The sequence below is a fragment of the Cydia splendana genome, chromosome 8 (assembly GCF_910591565.1).
Source record: "Cydia splendana chromosome 8, ilCydSple1.2, whole genome shotgun sequence".
In the NCBI taxonomy this organism is placed as follows: domain Eukaryota; kingdom Metazoa; phylum Arthropoda; class Insecta; order Lepidoptera; family Tortricidae; genus Cydia; species Cydia splendana.
In genome coordinates, this window is record NC_085967.1 from 17,068,459 (window position 1) to 17,087,352 (window position 18,894).

General features: G+C 41.1%; 1 protein-coding gene across 5 annotated transcripts in view; it reads left to right on the plus strand.

Moving 5' to 3' along the window:
• LOC134792929 (calcium-transporting ATPase sarcoplasmic/endoplasmic reticulum type) overlaps nucleotides 1–14,864 on the plus strand; it is a 32,936-nt gene extending 18,072 nt beyond the window's left edge. For 3 of the 5 annotated variants that reach the window (XM_063764391.1, XM_063764392.1, XM_063764393.1), the window contains exons 3-11: nucleotides 3,649–3,666; nucleotides 4,543–4,625; nucleotides 4,712–6,402; nucleotides 6,481–6,670; nucleotides 7,258–7,405; nucleotides 7,906–8,164; nucleotides 8,921–9,065; nucleotides 9,714–9,923; nucleotides 11,062–13,027. In XM_063764391.1, the coding sequence (XP_063620461.1) occupies nucleotides 3,649–3,666; nucleotides 4,543–4,625; nucleotides 4,712–6,402; nucleotides 6,481–6,670; nucleotides 7,258–7,405; nucleotides 7,906–8,164; nucleotides 8,921–9,065; nucleotides 9,714–9,923; nucleotides 11,062–11,265 (2,948 nt within the window). In that variant the 3' untranslated portion in view covers nucleotides 11,266–13,027. Of the gene's footprint in view, nucleotides 1–3,648; nucleotides 3,667–4,542; nucleotides 4,626–4,711; nucleotides 6,403–6,480; nucleotides 6,671–7,257; nucleotides 7,406–7,905; nucleotides 8,165–8,920; nucleotides 9,066–9,713; nucleotides 9,924–11,061; nucleotides 13,028–14,000; nucleotides 14,114–14,215 lie in introns of those variants that run through there. The other 2 variants (XM_063764394.1, XM_063764395.1) reach the window with 2 other exon arrangements.
• Nucleotides 14,865–18,894: the final 4,030 nt, after the last annotated feature.

Genomic DNA, 18,894 nt, shown 5'->3' on the forward strand with positions numbered 1-18,894 from the left:
TAGAAGTTTTGTGTCATTTTAAAGCGGAGTGTCCCACCTGCGGCGAGGTGTCCTTAATATTTTCATGTAAGGCTTTACTTAGCTGACTTTTTCGAGGTCGTTCCAAAGTGACTGCAGCCAACAACCAACCTAATTCACCGCTGTTCATCATTGAATGCCTTAATCTTTATTTGATCTTTAATTTATACTGTCGCAACAATGTATTTTATCTTGTCTAAAACTTTAAAACCTGAACAAATAAACTTGTACACACAACAGAATTAACACACATAGTTATCGTGCACCGGTTTAGGTCACGACTTTCATTGTTTCGATCGTATTAGGATTCGCTTTAATAAAAGTGGGGAACGGTCTAACAGTATATGTGCCTTTATATGACCAGTAAAGAATTTAAACAAACCTTATATGTAGCTGTAATCTCGAATAAAACATCCTCTAACGTCATCCTAAACCGTGTTTAGATAATACTGGCCCGGCCTCGGTTGAGTGCATGCATATATACATATGTATGGGTTTTCAGCAGAGATAAATCTGTTTTGTTAGCTCACCACAACCTTACGTGCTCACGATAAATTGCTTGGGATTCAACAGGTTTTGCTTCCTCTTACCTCTAACTAAACAATCCATAAAAGTTCTGACGAGTGTCTTTTATTGTCAGTTTTGTTGCTTTTAAATTAGTTTCGACTACGTCACTAAAATTTATTAGCGTAATTATAATGAGAAAACCAACTGCTTGAGGAATTTGCATGATAAATCGTGCAGAAGATATTATTGTGAATCGGCGCTTCAGAGTTCCTAGGCTGAAATATTATAAAGCGGGCTGTGGGTTTATTTTAGACGAGATACGTTGGCGTGGCGTCTACGCGCCGACCAACTGACGCGCGAGCACTATGCGATATTCTATTTATTTTACAATACGAATATTTGATGTTCTTTATTGAGTGTATCGTGTTTTATCCACCTCATTATATTCTTAGAAACCCATTTCACGTGGCTGGCGTTTTTGCTCGAGGTTGCCGCCGACGTTAACGTTTTGTCATTTATTTTTAGACTTCAGTTACTTTCTTGTGTACTTTCACATTTTCGTGCTGCTCGCGAAACTTGTATTATGTTAAAGTTAAAAACGAGCACGGGTGTGTGAAAGTTCTACCTTTCAAATACCTACTTCAGGTAAGTCTGAAATCTAATTATAACGTAACTACGTTATAATTAGGTTTCAGACTGAAACCATTATTATGTTTACCGAAGATCTCTAGTATGTAGAGCAGCAACCAGCAACAAGGTTGAATTGTTTTGTCTTCGCCCACAACGTCAGTCTAGTAGCCTAGAGCTCCGTTGTTTCGTATTTTGCATTGTTTTGTGTAATCAGTTCATGATTTCAGTATCTTTCCTACATGCGTGACTCATTTGCGTACGTTGATCTTGAATTTATTATGACCGAGTTCAAAGCTTGTTTTGTTCTAATAAACAAACGACTTAGGTCATAGGAGAGGAGACCCATAGAACCGAGACATTGACCCTTTCAACATTCGCTCGTCTTACAACTCTATTTCTTATCATTATCAAGGCGGTTTCACTGAGCACTTCGTGTATATGATCGACGCGCGTATACCGCCATAAGATCAGGAAAAAGCACGTCCCGCCAACGTAATATGATTAAAGCAATCCAATCACGGGTGTATCCGCTAGATTGACGCGCTGCAGCGGCCTGTTGCTCTTCTACAAGCGCGTCAATTGAACGAAGGTCGGCAGCTCGGCACACGCCACCTGTGGCATGTCGCTAACTGGACTTGCTGCCATGACGCACATTCATGCAAATCGAATCTTAACTTTACTCCGCATCAGGAAGAAAACACCGCAAGCGTTGTTTTTTTGTTCAACATTAACCATGTGACCACATATTTATTAGATTAAGCATATTCAATATTTAGTGTACTACGTACATCGATTATTATGTACTTTAGAACAAATCCTGAAATGGCAAACTTGCTGTTTCACACATTTAGACATTGTCGTTTTATTCATGTAAAACTTTTTACCGCGCGAATTCCAGGATAAGTCTCCACGGTTCCAAGTCTAAGACGTCCAAGACGTTAAGTAAGGGCTAGAAGATATTCAACTCGCGTAACGTGGTTAACGTTGAAATACCAGGCGATCTTCAGCATTTATAGCGAACCAGAACCTGAAGAACATTATTAAAACTCTTAACCCAAGCAATAGCAGAATAAATAAAGCTAACAGAGTATTTTTTATTCAGTGCGCTTACCTGCCTCAACTTTATCATGCTACGAGAATCTACCGCGGAACTTTATACTAATGAAGTAATGACCATTAAATCCGAGAAGAACAAACTTAGACAAAAAATAAAGTCAACAACCTTCACTTAGTACTTCCTATATATACGATAGCGATAACTACGCACGCGGCTAGATTATGAGTTCCATTTATAGTGGATAGTTAAATTTGCATTGTTAGGACAGATCAGCAACCGAAACACGTCCGACGGCCTTTAGGAAGCGTAACGACGCCGTTGTCTCTGCAGTTATAGGCTGCGAAACTATCATCGTTCCCGAATTTCTAGATGGGGAGAATGGAACCATTTCAATCTTGCAAGACACTTGGAATTTCTAAATTATAAAGCTACAAGTTGCCTATAAGTACGATAAGATTGCAATTCTAACCAAGAACCCTACTGGTTCTACTTTTCTGACTTTAGCATAGTAGAATAGTCAGAATCGCTATTATAGCGGTATTAAGAGGATAAGTCTCTCGTAGGATTAAGTGTCGCCAAGTCCGCTACTGTGCATTATCGATGAGTTGACTAATTGCTTACATTAGTGTACAAGGAGCTCGCCGGTGCGGCTCGGCCGAACGTACGCAAATAGAGACGCGCGATTGACTTAGAGCACATTGCCCGATAGTGGCGCGATAAAATCTACCCTGATTAACACACATGTGTCGCAGAATAAATAACACGAGACCTTGCAGTGATAATGAGATACGAACTGTACCCAAATAAATAATACGTGATAACATTATGAGCTAAATTTATGGGTCACTCGTCACGAATGCATGTTAAATTCATTACGGCTGTGAACTAAATTAGATTTGAAACATTGTGATGACGTTAGGTTAGACGCTACGTAACGAGGTCAACGCTCAGGTCACCGGCCTCACCTTACACTCGATAATAAAGTTAATCTCATCTAAGCACACAACTGAACGTGCTAAGTCTCAACCTGCAAAGGAATGCCGTTTCTTAATATATTTAGCCAAGTGTCAGTCGCCGCGGCCTCAGTATAGGCACGTGCGTTTTATTTATTCAGCGAATCAGCGGTACCTGCGTAGTTTAGTTTCGCATTAGCAACCTGTTTGGGTTAGCTGATAGGCGGCAAGGAGAACGTTATCAGCCCGGCGTGGAAGTATTGACGCAACACATATACTATGCCATGTCCATCAGCCATCGATAGAGCGCTTTGCCGCCGGCCGTGCCGCCGAACTATACATACGCCATACCGGAATGTATTTATGTGCGATCGTAACTACCGAGATAGATCGCATGCCTGCTCTGACTGGTTTATCGTCTGTTAAATTTACTCCTTTGATGTTTTATTCAAAGCTCTAATTATGTTTTTTCCCTCTTTTCAGAACTGCCCACAGAGGAAGGTAAGCACCGGACGAGTACAAACACATCTTTATCCTTTAACTCGCTTAGAAGTCGTTTCGGCGTGAATAGCAGACACGTGAACGTATATCAGTAGTAATAGGACTTATTACGCATTCATATTGTTTACTGTGGCTTAAGTGAGTCGCGCTAAGTTGTAAATTCATACTCGAAGAGTTCGAGCGTACCTAACTGTGTCAAGGGCGGCGGCGTCAAATTTTATTTACCTCGGAACCGTGAAATGTGATTAAGCACGTAGCGAAGTCGCCTCGCCTAGATGAATATTAGCGTACCACCCGGGGAACTGCGATATTATGCTTGTAAAAATACATCTTGCGGCTTCATAAAACTCTAGCATTATAAAGAACGAATCTGATTCATTTTATCGACACTAAAATGAAATTGCTATGTTTGATGGTACAGTCGATTAATGTTTCGTGTAAAAATTATCTGAATCGAACGTATTCATCAGCTCTGTAGTCTAGTTTGTAGCAACGAATTTGTTTATGCGGCAATTTCCGTTGCCGAGTGCTGAAAAATGCCACAAAAATGTATGTCACTGAAATGGTGATGTATTTTTTCTCGCGGTATCTCGAATCTCGACCTCGTTCCCTTTTGTGACTATCGCCGTATTGGAAGCCGCTAGTGGCTCTCGAAACTCTCTTTTGTTACTTGAAATATTGGGAAAAACTATACTACGATGTAACATTCAGGAGTGACCTTATTAGAACTGCACGGATAAGATTCCGGCTATCGATCAGGGTGAAAGTAAACCCTATAATAGAGGCGGACCGGATGGTAAATGTTATAATAAAAAAAGCCTTAAATCTTGGTGTAATTTACTTCTGTGTGATTAATGTTCCATTTCTGTATTTCAGGCAAAAGTATATGGCAGTTAGTCCTGGAACAGTTCGATGATCTTTTAGTCAAGATTTTGTTGTTAGCCGCTATTATTTCTTTCGTGAGTATTGGTATTTTTAACTACATTTGATAACCCTAAAGAGCATAGAGTAATAAATGAACTCACAAGACGTTTTTTGTTTCCAGGTATTAGCTTTATTTGAAGAACACGAAGATGCTTTCTCAGCCTTCGTGGAGCCATTCGTTATTTTACTTATTCTTATTGCGAACGCTGTAGTAGGAGTATGGCAGGAAAGAAATGCCGAATCCGCCATCGAAGCTTTAAAAGAATACGAGCCCGAGATGGGTAAAGTAGTCAGAGGCGACAAATCAGGCGTACAGAAGATACGAGCGAAGGAGATCGTCCCCGGCGACATCGTAGAGGTCTCCGTCGGCGACAAGATCCCCGCCGACATCCGCCTGGTCAAGATCTACTCCACCACCATCCGTATCGACCAGTCTATCCTGACCGGTGAATCCGTCTCGGTTATCAAGCACACTGACGCCATTCCCGACCCTCGCGCCGTCAACCAGGACAAGAAGAACATCCTATTCTCCGGCACCAACGTCGCCGCCGGCAAGGCCCGCGGTATCGTCATCGGCACCGGTCTCAACACTGCTATCGGTAAAATCAGAGTTGAAATGTCCGAGACCGAGGAGATCAAGACCCCCCTGCAACAGAAACTCGACGAGTTCGGTGAACAACTGTCCAAGGTCATCTCCGTCATCTGCGTCGCCGTCTGGGCCATCAACATCGGACACTTCAACGACCCCGCCCACGGAGGCAGCTGGATCAAGGGCGCCGTCTACTACTTCAAGATCGCCGTCGCTCTTGCCGTCGCCGCCATCCCCGAGGGTCTGCCCGCCGTCATCACCACCTGTCTCGCTCTGGGCACCAGGCGTATGGCCAAGAAAAACGCCATCGTCAGGTCTCTACCCTCCGTCGAGACCCTGGGTTGCACCTCCGTTATCTGCTCTGACAAGACCGGTACTCTGACCACCAACCAGATGTCCGTCTCCCGCATGTTCATCTTCGAGAAGATCGAGGGTGGCGACAGCAGCTTCCTGGAATTCGAAATCACCGGCTCCACCTACGAACCCATTGGCGACGTTTACCTGAAGGGCCAGAAGGTCAAGGCTTCCGAGTTTGACACTCTTCACGAGATGGGCACCATCTGCGTCATGTGCAACGACTCCGCCATCGACTTCAACGAGTTCAAGCAGGCCTTCGAGAAGGTCGGTGAGGCCACCGAGACCGCCCTGATCGTGCTCGCCGAGAAAATGAACCCCTTCAACGTGCCCAAGACCGGCCTCGACCGCCGCTCGTCTGCCATCGTCGTCCGCCAGGAGATCGAGACCAAATGGAAGAAGGAGTTCACTCTTGAGTTCTCCCGTGACAGAAAGTCTATGTCCTCCTACTGCACCCCCCTGAAGCCCTCTCGTCTCGGAACCGGCCCCAAGCTCTTCGTTAAGGGCGCGCCTGAGGGCGTGCTGGAGCGCTGCACGCACGCTCGCGTCGGAACCGCTAAGGTGCCTCTCAACTCCACCCTGAAGAACCGCATCCTGGACCTCACCCGCCAGTACGGTACCGGCCGCGACACCCTCCGCTGCCTGGCCCTCGCCACCTCGGACAACCCGATGAAGCCCGACGAGATGGACCTCGGCGACTCCACCAAGTTCTACACCTATGAAGTCAACCTCACCTTCGTCGGCGTCGTGGGCATGTTGGACCCTCCCCGTAAGGAGGTGTTCGACTCCATCGTCCGCTGCCGCGCCGCCGGTATCCGCGTAATCGTCATCACCGGCGACAACAAGGCTACCGCTGAGGCCATCTGCAGGTCGATATTGTTTATCATTCGTTTCTTTGTTTTCTTAGGCAAACTTGGGTATGTTATAATGTATGGCTGACATTGCAGACGTATCGGCGTGTTCACCGAGGACGAGGACACGACCGGCAAGTCGTACTCGGGCCGCGAGTTCGACGACCTGCCCGTGTCCGAGCAGCGCGCCGCCTGCGCCCGTGCCCGCCTCTTCTCCCGCGTCGAGCCCGCACACAAGTCCAAGATTGTTGAGTTCCTCCAGAGCATGAACGAGATCTCCGCTATGGTCAGTACAAATACACATACACAAGACAAAAATTATGATAACTATATATTAGATTACTCTGCCCTATTTATACACTCATGGACAAATTTAGAGGAACGCAAAACCGCTCTTGATAGAATTAACTTAATAAAAGAATACCAACAGTAGTTTTCAATTAAACTTATTGTGATAAACGCTGCTGTTTAGTCTAAACTCGAGCTCGGCATTTTTTTGTTTTTGTTGGGAAGACCGTCCTAGCTAGGGCAAGAACTCTTGTATTTGTACGTTGCTCAGGCAGTCGGAACAGAAAGAAAGACCTTCGCCACTTCTGCTCTACCGACCTTCTGTAAGGGCCCTTACACCATTCACTAACCCGGGGTTAACCAGTTAAACCTGGACTTACCATGGTTACCAGTACAATTTAACACTGGGATAACGGTTTAACCGGTTAAGCCCGGGTTACTGGGATTGAGCAAGTGGCGCTAAGTAGAGTATGTGTACAAACGCAACAGATAGAAGCGACAAAAGAGTTTGTAGACGATTTGGTCTACATTAACCTTAGTAGAAAAACTCCCAACTCGACTAAACTTATTGTAACCTCTCCACAGACTGGTGATGGTGTGAACGACGCCCCCGCCCTGAAGAAGGCCGAGATCGGTATCGCCATGGGCTCCGGCACCGCCGTCGCCAAGTCTGCCGCCGAGATGGTGCTCGCTGACGACAACTTCTCATCCATCGTCGCCGCTGTTGAGGAAGGTATGTTCACAGCAAATGTGCAACGTGTATGGGTCCATAATTACTTAAACGATTTCATAAATTATTGTTGAATTTCCAAAAAACATAGATGTGTATTGGCGAAGTTAGACTAATTGTTAAACTCCCTTATTATTTTTATCTTTTAGATGAAATCAGCCTTTTTTTATTAATTATTATGAATCAGCAGAAGTAGAATGCAATCCTGCACGCCTGAATGTTCCATTTTCACGCTACCTACTATTTAATAAGATCATAAACCCTCTTTTTAACTTGAAATTGTCACTTCTCGCAAATAAACAGGGGTTGCAATGCTTTCCCCTACAATTCATGAACATTCGCTATTCACGGAAGTTTGTAATTGTGCAAAATATTATCCAATTGTGCCAATTTTCGTTAACACTTTCGGTGCCGGGCGCCCCGTTTCCTCGCAGCGGTCTTAAGCGGATTTTTAATTTAAAAACTCAATTTTGTACTACAAAAACGATTCATCCTGTCCATAGGCCGTGCCATCTACAACAACATGAAACAGTTCATCCGCTACCTGATCTCATCCAACATTGGTGAAGTGGTGTCCATCTTCCTGACCGCCGCGCTGGGTCTGCCCGAGGCTCTGATCCCCGTGCAGCTGCTGTGGGTCAACCTGGTCACTGACGGTCTGCCCGCCACGGCCCTCGGCTTCAACCCCCCTGACCTCGACATCATGGACAAGCCCCCCCGCAAGGCTGATGAGGGTCTCATCTCAGGCTGGCTGTTCTTCAGGTAACGTGGAAAATACACACATGTGAACACACGAGGTGAGCGAGTCCCGTGCCGTGATTGGTCCGTTCAAAGACACAGACGTCACACAAAGACACTTTGACTCGAAAATGGAGTAAAACTACCGTATATTTGTGGCAGAGGGGGTAGCGCTACTATGCTCAGTCTGGAGGATGTCTTGTTTGTGCATGTGATACACCAGGTTGAGATTATGTCACAGAGCTGAAAAGAATTATAAGGGGCGAACTTTCTCATTATTAATGAGTGCAAATGATGCGTTAGAAGCGGTTGTTTGATATTAGTTGATACATGTGTATACATCAGGGTGACGCAACTGTATCATCGATTACGATTATCTATTGCTAACCATTATTGTAACACTCGTGTTTTAACTTTTTTTTTACTGCGCACACTATATCTGTAACATATGTATCTGCATCTTCTAAAGTTTATCACACCCTTTGCCTTCACAACGATTATGGAAAAAGTATCCCAGTCCCAGACTCCAATGAAACAAACAAAAGTATAAATCGTATTTAAATTATCATGTCCTACTTTTTCGTGTGCTCATAACTGGGAGTCTTAAACACACAACACAAGGCTGTTAATTTTTTTTTGATTTTGAGTAATCTATTCTATCCAGACGCAACCATAAAATGCCATATCAATCTCAAGTATGAATACATCGTAGTAATAATACGTTTCGTTTACAACAGTCCTCACAAACATGTGAATTTTAACCAAAGTTTGCACCTCCAGGTACATGGCTATCGGTGGCTACGTCGGTGCCGCGACCGTGGGCGCCGCGTCGTGGTGGTTCATGTACTCGCCGTACGGCCCGCAGATGACCTACTGGCAGCTCACCCACCACCTGCAGTGCCTCGGCGGCGGTGACGACTGGAAGGTAACCTTTACATTCAACCCTTTCACCGCTATAGATGTCAAATGGCGCGCTCGGCTACAGCCCAATATATTCTTAAATTCCGACAAGAATTTGATGACGAGCCGCACTCGACAGGCGTGGCGCCCAAAGTGTTAAAAAACTCGAAGAGAATTGTTACTATACCTTAGAGTAGGTTAACGTAACTATCATGTTTTGTTCAAACAAATATTGTTCAAAATAAAATACATTTTTAATATATTATATTAAAATTAATTTTGATAACACATAAAACACTGTGTTATCTTACACAGCAGATTACAATTTGATAGCTGAAAGAGAAAGAAAGTTATTTTTAGTGAAATGTGTCAACAAACATCTTTTAATCATTAAGGGACATTTTGTTACACTAAAAATTCTAAATTTGAAGTAGATCTTAGTCTTATCATCTTTAGATGAATAGATGATTTTACTTTATTACTTCTAAAATTATAACCTTTTCTTCTATCCCATATTTACAGCAGTGCAGCTGGCCTTCACAACAATATGTTGGAGTGCCATTAGTTATGATATTTGTCAATATTATATCAAGAGTACTTAATTTTCGTATTGTATAAAAAAACTAAATCTTTAAAAAGTCTACACCACTAACGTTTGCACGTTAATTCCCAGGGCATCGACTGCAAGATCTTCACTGACCCTCACCCTATGACCATGGCGCTGTCCGTGCTGGTGACCATCGAGATGCTGAACGCCATGAACTCGCTGTCGGAGAACCAGTCGCTGGTCACCATGCCGCCCTGGTCCAACCTGTGGCTGGTCGGCTCCATGGCTCTCTCCTTCACGCTCCACTTCGTCATTCTCTACGTCGAGGTCCTCTCGGTGAGTCGCGTCTACAACTTACCTACTAACAACTATATAATTATAACATACAAATTGGACAAATGGTCAGGTTATCATTTAGAGTACCAATATACCAAATTTTCCCAAAAAATCCAAATATGTATATTTATCATATCCTAGGTAAGCTAAGCTTTGGTGATTCATTTGAAGACAAGTCACGTTTCCCGAAAGTGCAATATAATTTGAACCTTAAATCGGAATGCTAAAGTTGAAATTCTATTGGTGCGTATGTGCTCGATAAATCGTACTATGCCTGGAAAAGGGTTAAGACTTAAGATAAATGAACGCATAAAGAAAACACCTACTTCCACAGATTTAGTGAAAGTTTACACAGATTCATATCTTTACTGTAGGGGTCATCCATTAATTACGTCACACGTTTAGGGGGAGGGAGGGGGTCAAGAAAATGTGACATATTGTGACATGGGGGAGGGGGGAGACACAAACTTTGTGACGTCACTTTAACTTCATCAGTAACCGAATTTTTTTTTTAATTATTTTATTCGCTGTACATTTAAATAACAAGTTTTTAAAACGATAATCGTTTTTATTCTTTTAATTTTCTTTCCTAAGCAGTTTTGGGCTATAAAATTACTAATATTTATATCGTCAAAAATATTTTGATAAAATATTAATAATACTTACGTACTTACTTAATTCGATTTGGCGATTTCGTAGAAAAAATGTGACGTCACACTAGGGGGGAGGGGTTTGCCAAATGTGACCAAATGTGACAAGGGGGGGGGGGGGGGAGGGGTCAAAAAACCTAGAAATTCGTGTGACGTAATTAATGGATGACCCCGTATTAGAAGAATAATCAAAGAATAATACGATCATGTGCAACTGCATAATATACATGTAAGGCCATTTAACTCCAAAAATATTTCATACTCGTATTTGAGTGACCAGAGCCAGATTTATTTCACGTGTATAGAGATGAATCGTTTCACCCATTCATATTCTAACATATATGTACTACGTTTTACTCCTTCCCTATTTAAATCACGCACAGACCCCTACGTATTGCCACCTTTACAATCGGTATCAGCAAGGATGAACTGTTTTCGGAATGTGCATGTAAGTTACGCTAACCGTTTGCGGTGGCCGCGTATCGCAGGCCGTGTTCCAGGTTACGCCGCTGTCCATCGACGAGTGGCTGACGGTGATGAAGTTCTCGATACCCGTGGTGCTGCTGGACGAGGTGCTCAAGTTCGTCGCGCGCAAGATCTCCGACGGTGAGCACAACTGGCTCGACGGCATGCAGTGGATTGTGCTCATGTGGGCCGTGTTCTTCGGCCTGATAATCTACGGCCCTCTATAGGCCGCGTGTGCCCCCCGTGATCCGTGCCCCCGTGCCCCCCGTGCACACGTAACCTCCCGACCGACTGAAAACACGCGCCACCCACTAATACCGCGCATTTTTTATTCTATTCGCCCCTTTTGGGCCCCGGCTGACACCAGTCGATCAATCTGTGACCAGCTTATGCTGGGTCGCATATATCGAACTGTTTTTTTATCTTAAAACTTTACAGCCACGAGTTGATTTGTGGTTTTAGACTGGCCTCACTTAGTACTTAGTTATTTGTATAAATTTTGAACAGTTTTGTATTATAAAAGTGGGTAGCGCGCGGATTCCTACTGTGGAAACCTCGGACACTGAGCTCGGCTCACCACAGTACCTAACAGTTTGAATGCTAATCCCAGCACCGAGTGGAGTGACCAGTGCACGGTGTCGGAGACGGACGAGGCGGACATTGTAGTGTCGGTACTCGTGTAGTATACACGTGCACGTGCAGTGTGTACACGTGCAGCCTGCCGGCGGGCGCCCGAGCGAAGCGTTAGCGTTATGTGCGAGACAATAACTAGTTTGGAGCTCATATACACGAGGAACCATTTTACTTTCCTCCCCGCGTGAAGTGGCTGTGAACACCTTCATTGTAATAACAACACCAAATACCTATTGGTTTACTGATTTAAAAATATGAGTTAGTATTTTAGCATTTTAATGTATGATTATGATCTTTGTGCTGTGTAAGGAAGCTCCTTTTCGAAAATATCTCAGCTCGCACGCGGCTCAGTACCTTGTCCCTGTGGACTGCTGACATAATTATATTCAACTTTACTATAATATAGTAATGTGCATTGTTAGCCTAGTGTAAATTATTGTAAGTGTAGGGTTAGGGTCGTGGTAACACTACGTGCTCAGGGGAAGTATATTCGTGCAAGGAACTCTCTCTGTCCTGTCACCTTTTTGCTCGCTTGTTAACATTTATTAATGCATTTCTTTATTCTTACTTCAGATTGTATTCCAGAACGCATTTTGCCACTGATTTTGTAACCATTATGTTAACATGAATGTTTTGATCTGTATGTTTAACCAACCACTGACATTTATTTCAAATGATAATTTGTGATAACTTTTTTCTTTTTTGAAATACAAAATGACACGTGAGCATATTTAACTTAATACCACTTTGTGAATACTTAGATTTCTTCAATGTTAATATATTCGAATTTCAAGTTTCATAAATATGATAGTTATTACAAATTAATATTGGATGAGTCTAAAAGCAATATAGTTGATGTATGTACGAACGTTTGATGCTAAGGTTCTATTTGGTACTTTATACTTTACGTTTATACAATGAATTAATTTAAGTTTTCTAATAACTAATTCGATTTTTAGCGAGACATAATACTATTTTAAGTTTATCCCAGAAAATCAAAATTTGTTATGGTACAAGGTCCGTACGTACATAAGTATACATTATATACTAGTGTATTTAATCCCGCATGTACATTGCATGGTATCTATACGAATTAAACGAGTGCAGTTTGGTGTGAAGTTAACTACGTTATTTATTACTGTTATTGAAATATTTCAACACTATTTATGAGGTAAGAGACCGACAACCAATATTGAATTTAATGAACATTCTGTCTGTACACTGCACAATGACTGAAGGCATGTCCCGTGTGCCCCAACCTCCTCCAACTTTACAGTTACACAAATTAATTACTTATTTAAAATGTACAGTCGTTTATACATATTTTACATTGATTAAAAATTGTCGAGAATTAAACTTTGAATTATTTTCCCTGTGTTGTGACACCCCATGCACTACATGACTACACTATCCCAGTAGCGATATTTGTACCTGTGTGTAATTAAAAACTCAAATGGTGAGGAATAGAAACTGCTGTGTCAGACCCTGTTTTACAGCCCCTGTATCTATATTTTGACCTTGAGTGTTCCAAAGACCCATGTGAATAGTAAAGAAAACCAGAGTAAACATCAGGGCGTTTTAGGCTCCCTAATTTGCTTGAACACATTTTCAACGAAGTAATTCGGCATTTTGATGATATTTTTGATTGTCTAATGGAGGTTGCTGACTATTACCGAAAAATCCAGGAATATCGTCAAAATGTAAAAACACTTTAAAAATATGTCCAAAGAAATTAGGAGTTCAAAACGCCCGCGTGTCGACCCACAAACACTCATAACATCACTACAAAATAACCTGTGTTGTGTTATCCGTCTAACCCTGATTGTACTAAAAGTTTTGCAAAGCTTGTGGAAATTGCTTATTGGCTACATTTTTTTCAAAATTTCAATTGGACTTTATTTTGTTATTTGGCAAATCAATTAAGATATTTTATTGATTGAATTATTTAAACTATGAATAATGAAGAAAATCGTGAACAATAGAGAGACCATTTTATAATTACAGCTATAACGAGCTTTGTTTTAACTTCCCTTTTCTTCATTGTTCTTTATTCCAAATTATGACAAGTATACTGAAGCAAATTAGATATTTTATTAAAATTAATCAAAATTTAATTATTCTACCCATGGCTCAAGGAATATGTGAGATGTGATGTAATTTATATGAATACACAATAGTAGACATGGTTCCTGAGGCCAAATGAGGGTAGTTGCAAAACTTTTACAGCGCGCGGCTGCCCGGCCCTGTGCCGGTAGGACGGCCGCGCGCCCTTCGTTGTCCCGTGTCGTATGCACCCCGCATGCACTAACGTCGTGTTGTCTGCCCCCAGCCCAGCCACACGTGAAGGTGCAGTAAGCGCCACACGCCGCCGCAGCGCCTGCACGCACAAATCCATGAACACTCATTGTTTGATGTGATCCCGCAGTGAAACTACACATTTAAGTTAAATTCGACACGGTTGTGATCTCTGCATAAAATATTAAGTCGAGTGAGTTGGCCGCCGCACCCGTCCGAGCGCACACTAACGCTAACATTGTTTTGCAGCGAACGAGCAAGTCATTGACAAGTGGTAAACGCCACCGATTCGTAGTTCCTCACCCGCTTCTCTCTGCCACTTCTACCGCTCTCGTCTCCCGTTGTAATAACCGATTGGTTTTTAGATGTGTATAAGTGAAAGTCGCGTAGCGTTGTCACTCTGGCCGGCGACTAGGTCTGCTGAGTAGGGACAGGACACAGGACGGGCGGCAGCGGCGGGCGCGGACGGCGGCGCGGGCGCTACTTCACGCCCGCTACGATCTACTTCATCAGAGAGGACTTATGTTGTTCATAATGTGTATATACTATACAGTATGCTTAGGAGGTTTATTCAATTTGTTAAATTACGTCGTTCTATTATTAAAAGACTACATGGTGCCCGTCGACAACAACAGTGCGATAGACAATGTGTACTTAAGTTGACAGCATTCTCATTATTAATTTATTGTTATATTTTTATTATCTTTTAACCTAGTCTGCTTATCTAGAGCTAAGTCTATGTTCGTCTATTAGTGCTGAAGCATCGACGAGCAATATGGTGTCTGGGAAGGATATACATTTGTCCAGTGTTTGATGGACGTAATCAAGTCCAAAAATTTAAACATACCTGTACATTTTAATGTATTATTGTTTTGTACAATAAATCGTTATAAAACCACCTATGTTTTATTTGGTAACCAACCCTTACATACTGTGACATAATAATTAGGTATCCCATGTAAATCATCTAAAATGTGGGTAGTTACTCCGCTCGTTTCGCTTACCGAACTGGATTTTGGCCACCGTTACTAGATGGCGCTAGCGCTGACGTATCCTCTTATCGACCTCCCACTCCCGGTTTTCTGCGATAAGAGCGCGAAGCTACCCACAGATTCATTGATTATCAGAAGACGTAATCAATTGACGAACAGATTAAGCGCGCAATGTACGGAGCCGTACAGCACCATCAATACAACAATTATAAAGCACATTGAATTTTAATGAGAAGTTCCTAGTAAAAAACGATCTGTAAAAGACTTGTAAGTATAGGTAGGTAAAGGAGAAATTTACACATCAGGTGACCGGAGGGCTGGCAGCTACCTCGGCCAGAGGATAAGCCTGGCCATCCAAAAAGGTAACGCTACCAACCTGGGGAGCATTTTTTACTTTTAAGATTAGTTATATTTTAATTTTAACGTTTAGCTTCTTGTTTTCATTTTGTTTCTCCAATCAATTAAAAAATAAATATAATGTTATTGTTTGTACAATCTCAGGTTTTTTTTTATTCTCCACCATGAATTTGGTATGGTTTGTGGTGAGTAGCAAATAAGCTCCGACATACTTGATGGTAAGCCTGATGGAGACCAACGAATATATATATTTTACTACTCTTTGAACAAATGGCTGACTCTATAGTTCGTTTTTAACAAGCTTTTATTAGGTCGACCTGTATGTAACTATATGTAATGGAATCTAAGGTAACTAATTTAACCATCTTCCAAGGATCGTAGCGTCATGAAAATTGGCAGCTGTATGTAGTTCTGATGACAATACAATAATATGGTACTGTCGAACTGATCTGATGATGGAGACAGGAGGGGGCCATAGGAACATTAGGAACTCCGTGATGAAACAACGCAACCTAATTGTGTTAGGGGTTTTTAGAATTGTCTCGATGAGTATTAGTTGTCTGTCGTAAGAAAAGTAGTCAGTGATAAAAGCTTGTACCAAAAATGAAATTTTTGCCAAAAACTTATTTTTAGCATTAGAAATAAGGTAAACAATCTTGATGTGTCTTTTAATTGAAAAACACGTTTTAAAAATAAGTTACGGCAAATACTTATGTAACAATTATGAATGTAATACGATCATTTATATTCTTCTGCTTTCATAAGTAATAGTTGGTAATAGGCACAAACTACTGTAATAGGGTAATAGTTACTGATTTTTAAAAAGCGTTTTTCAATTAAATGACATGCCCAGATCGCTTATGCCGGCTACATACGTAACGATAAATCGTAGCGATTAAACTGTGCAGTCCGACTGTGCGATAAATCGAACGTGAATCGAACGAATCGCCTCGTCGATCGTCAGTTCTCCGCAGAAGCTCACGCAAGAAACATGTCATCAAAGTTAATATGGTAGTTAAATTTTCTAATGTTCCGCGCAACTTTCTTTTTTTTTCTGTCATAAGAAACTTCTCCTGACAATAACCAAACAATGTATGGCAATGTATACGGGCAGAGAGTGGGCTATAACCGCGAAAATCGAAGTTCGCAAATTGCGGGCATTTTTCTCTGTCACTCTTATTACGCCTTCATTGGAGTAAAAGAGAAAGATCCCCGCAATTTGCGAATTTCGGTTTTCGCGGTAGCCCCTCTGCATCTTACCGAGCATCTTGAATAGATTTTCAAAGGAATTACTAAAACTTATAGAAGGACGGACGAATAGACAAGCAAGAAATTTTATTAAAAAATACCTAACTAGTAGTTCGCCCCGAACTGAGAACTCGCGGTTAACCAAAAATTATATAGCGATTGATTTTGTTGCACCTACTTAGGTACTCGTATAGTGCGACATAAAATAATAGAAAATAAATGAGGGCGCCACTTAACTGTCACATTTTTGACGTAAAATGTTTACACATGGCAACAATTTAGTATGGACATTTTTTAGTTCCATTTTATTTAATTTCTACTATTTTATGTCGCTCTATAGGCAGCAATGGATCAAAGATCGCGTGGATTTATTGCAAGGTCTGTGGAGCCCTTAACTGATAGATTTAAGCAAAGAGTAGTATGTATAATATAGTTGGCCAAGCAGATCTTGTCAGTAGAAAAAATGTAGGCGCGAAGGGATATGGTCTCATAGAAAATTTGAGTTTCGCGCCTTTTTCTACTGACAAGATTTGCTTTTTTGCATCAATTTTGAAGCGCCATTTACAAGTTTAGCATTTAGTAATATAGATGGCGCTATTTTTTCGAATAAAGGGCTTCGTATACGGCTGTCCCTCCCCTGGATTTAAGTCACCACCATAGAGATTTAAAATAAACTGTATCTGTGCTAAGCCGAAATATTTCCTGTCAAATGTCAAATACATATATTATGTTTATTCTATTATATTTTTATCTTGCGAATTATTTCAAAATGGTAAATTTAAAAACGATATTATAAAAGTGCAAGTCGAGCACTTTCATTTGATACTAAACTCGACCATGTTTCTTGCAAAAAAATGTCCAGAATAGCAAGACCTCTCACAAACAGCTTTTTGGCCTTCTAAGCTCTTCTAGCTCAATAACCCCTTGATCGGGCCTGCTCATAATTTAATGACTAAAATATAATGCCCTCGACTACACGTTTACCCAATTTCATTTAAATTAGAACAAATTTACTTAAGTTATTGAGTATCAAACTATCTTCTGACAGTTCAGCTTAAAAACATCGAAATGCCGGGACGTGCCGCTAGCCAGCCGCGTGTTCAAAGTCGAATGTAAGAACTTCGCTTCGCTTCGCTCGCTCGTTCGATTAAAATAAGAGGGCAGTCTACCGAAATCACCGAATTATATGACCTATTATGCTATTATGTACCTATAAAAAAAATATTAATTATGTATAAATATTTAAAATAAGACTCCTTAACTCAAAAAATCTTTTAAAGTTAAGATTAGTAGTTAAGCTTAATATTATACCGGGTGTGGCCTGTAACACGAGCAAATAATTAAAACATAGATTGTACTCCTCAAACGGTGACACTTTTGTTCAACAACTTTTAAAAATTATGAAGTATTTAGACTCCCTACTTTTCATACAAAATAAATATTATCTTCAATGGACGCCATCGCCACGCCATATCACTGTGATTGACGCATTGACGTTGTTTGTCACGCCTTAAAATAACAAAATTCGCAATACATTGCGTCTTAGAATAAACTTTAAAGTGTATTAAAAATCATACCACAAGTTATTTTTAAAAGTCGCTGAACAAATGTTGGTCAGTATGAGGAGTACAGCCTACAGTTTAATTTTTTGCTCATGTTACAGGCCACACCCGGTATAATGTGCATATTTTACTGAAATAAAGTTTAAATTTAATTTTTTTTTTGCTTGACCAACTTTAAGACAAAAAGAATTAGCGAAATTGATACAGCCGTTAACGCGTGATGACGTGACCAAGAGAAATATGGATTCATTTTTATATTTTTCATTATTGACCGAAGCGAAGCGAAGGTCTACGTTTTGACTCGGGCATTTTGCTTTCGTATGTCCGGATGTTCTCCTCTACAGGTCGCAATTCTTAACCGATTCTCGTGAAATTTTGTGACCGAATTTTATGACTAAATAAAATTTTTTTGTCAATCCGGTTTTTGGAAATTTTTAAAAATGGCGGAGTCGTGATACCTGGCGCCTAAACAAATAGTCGTATCGATATCATAAGACTTTTTTCTTTTTGAAACATGTTTACAGAGTTAATAGCAAAAAATGCAGAAAAAAATTATCGCTGGTTTAGGCGGTATTTAGATATTTAATTTTAACTAATTTTAATTTGAGAAGGAGTAGCTAAATTTCGTCAACCCATCTAAGAACTATTTGGCTCAGTTTGTAAACGTTCGCTTTTTCTGTTTGCACAGAGGGTCTGGGTTCGATCCCCAGTAATTGTATGCTGGGATATTATAACTTTTTGTATTTTTTTACACATAAGTCGTATTGTT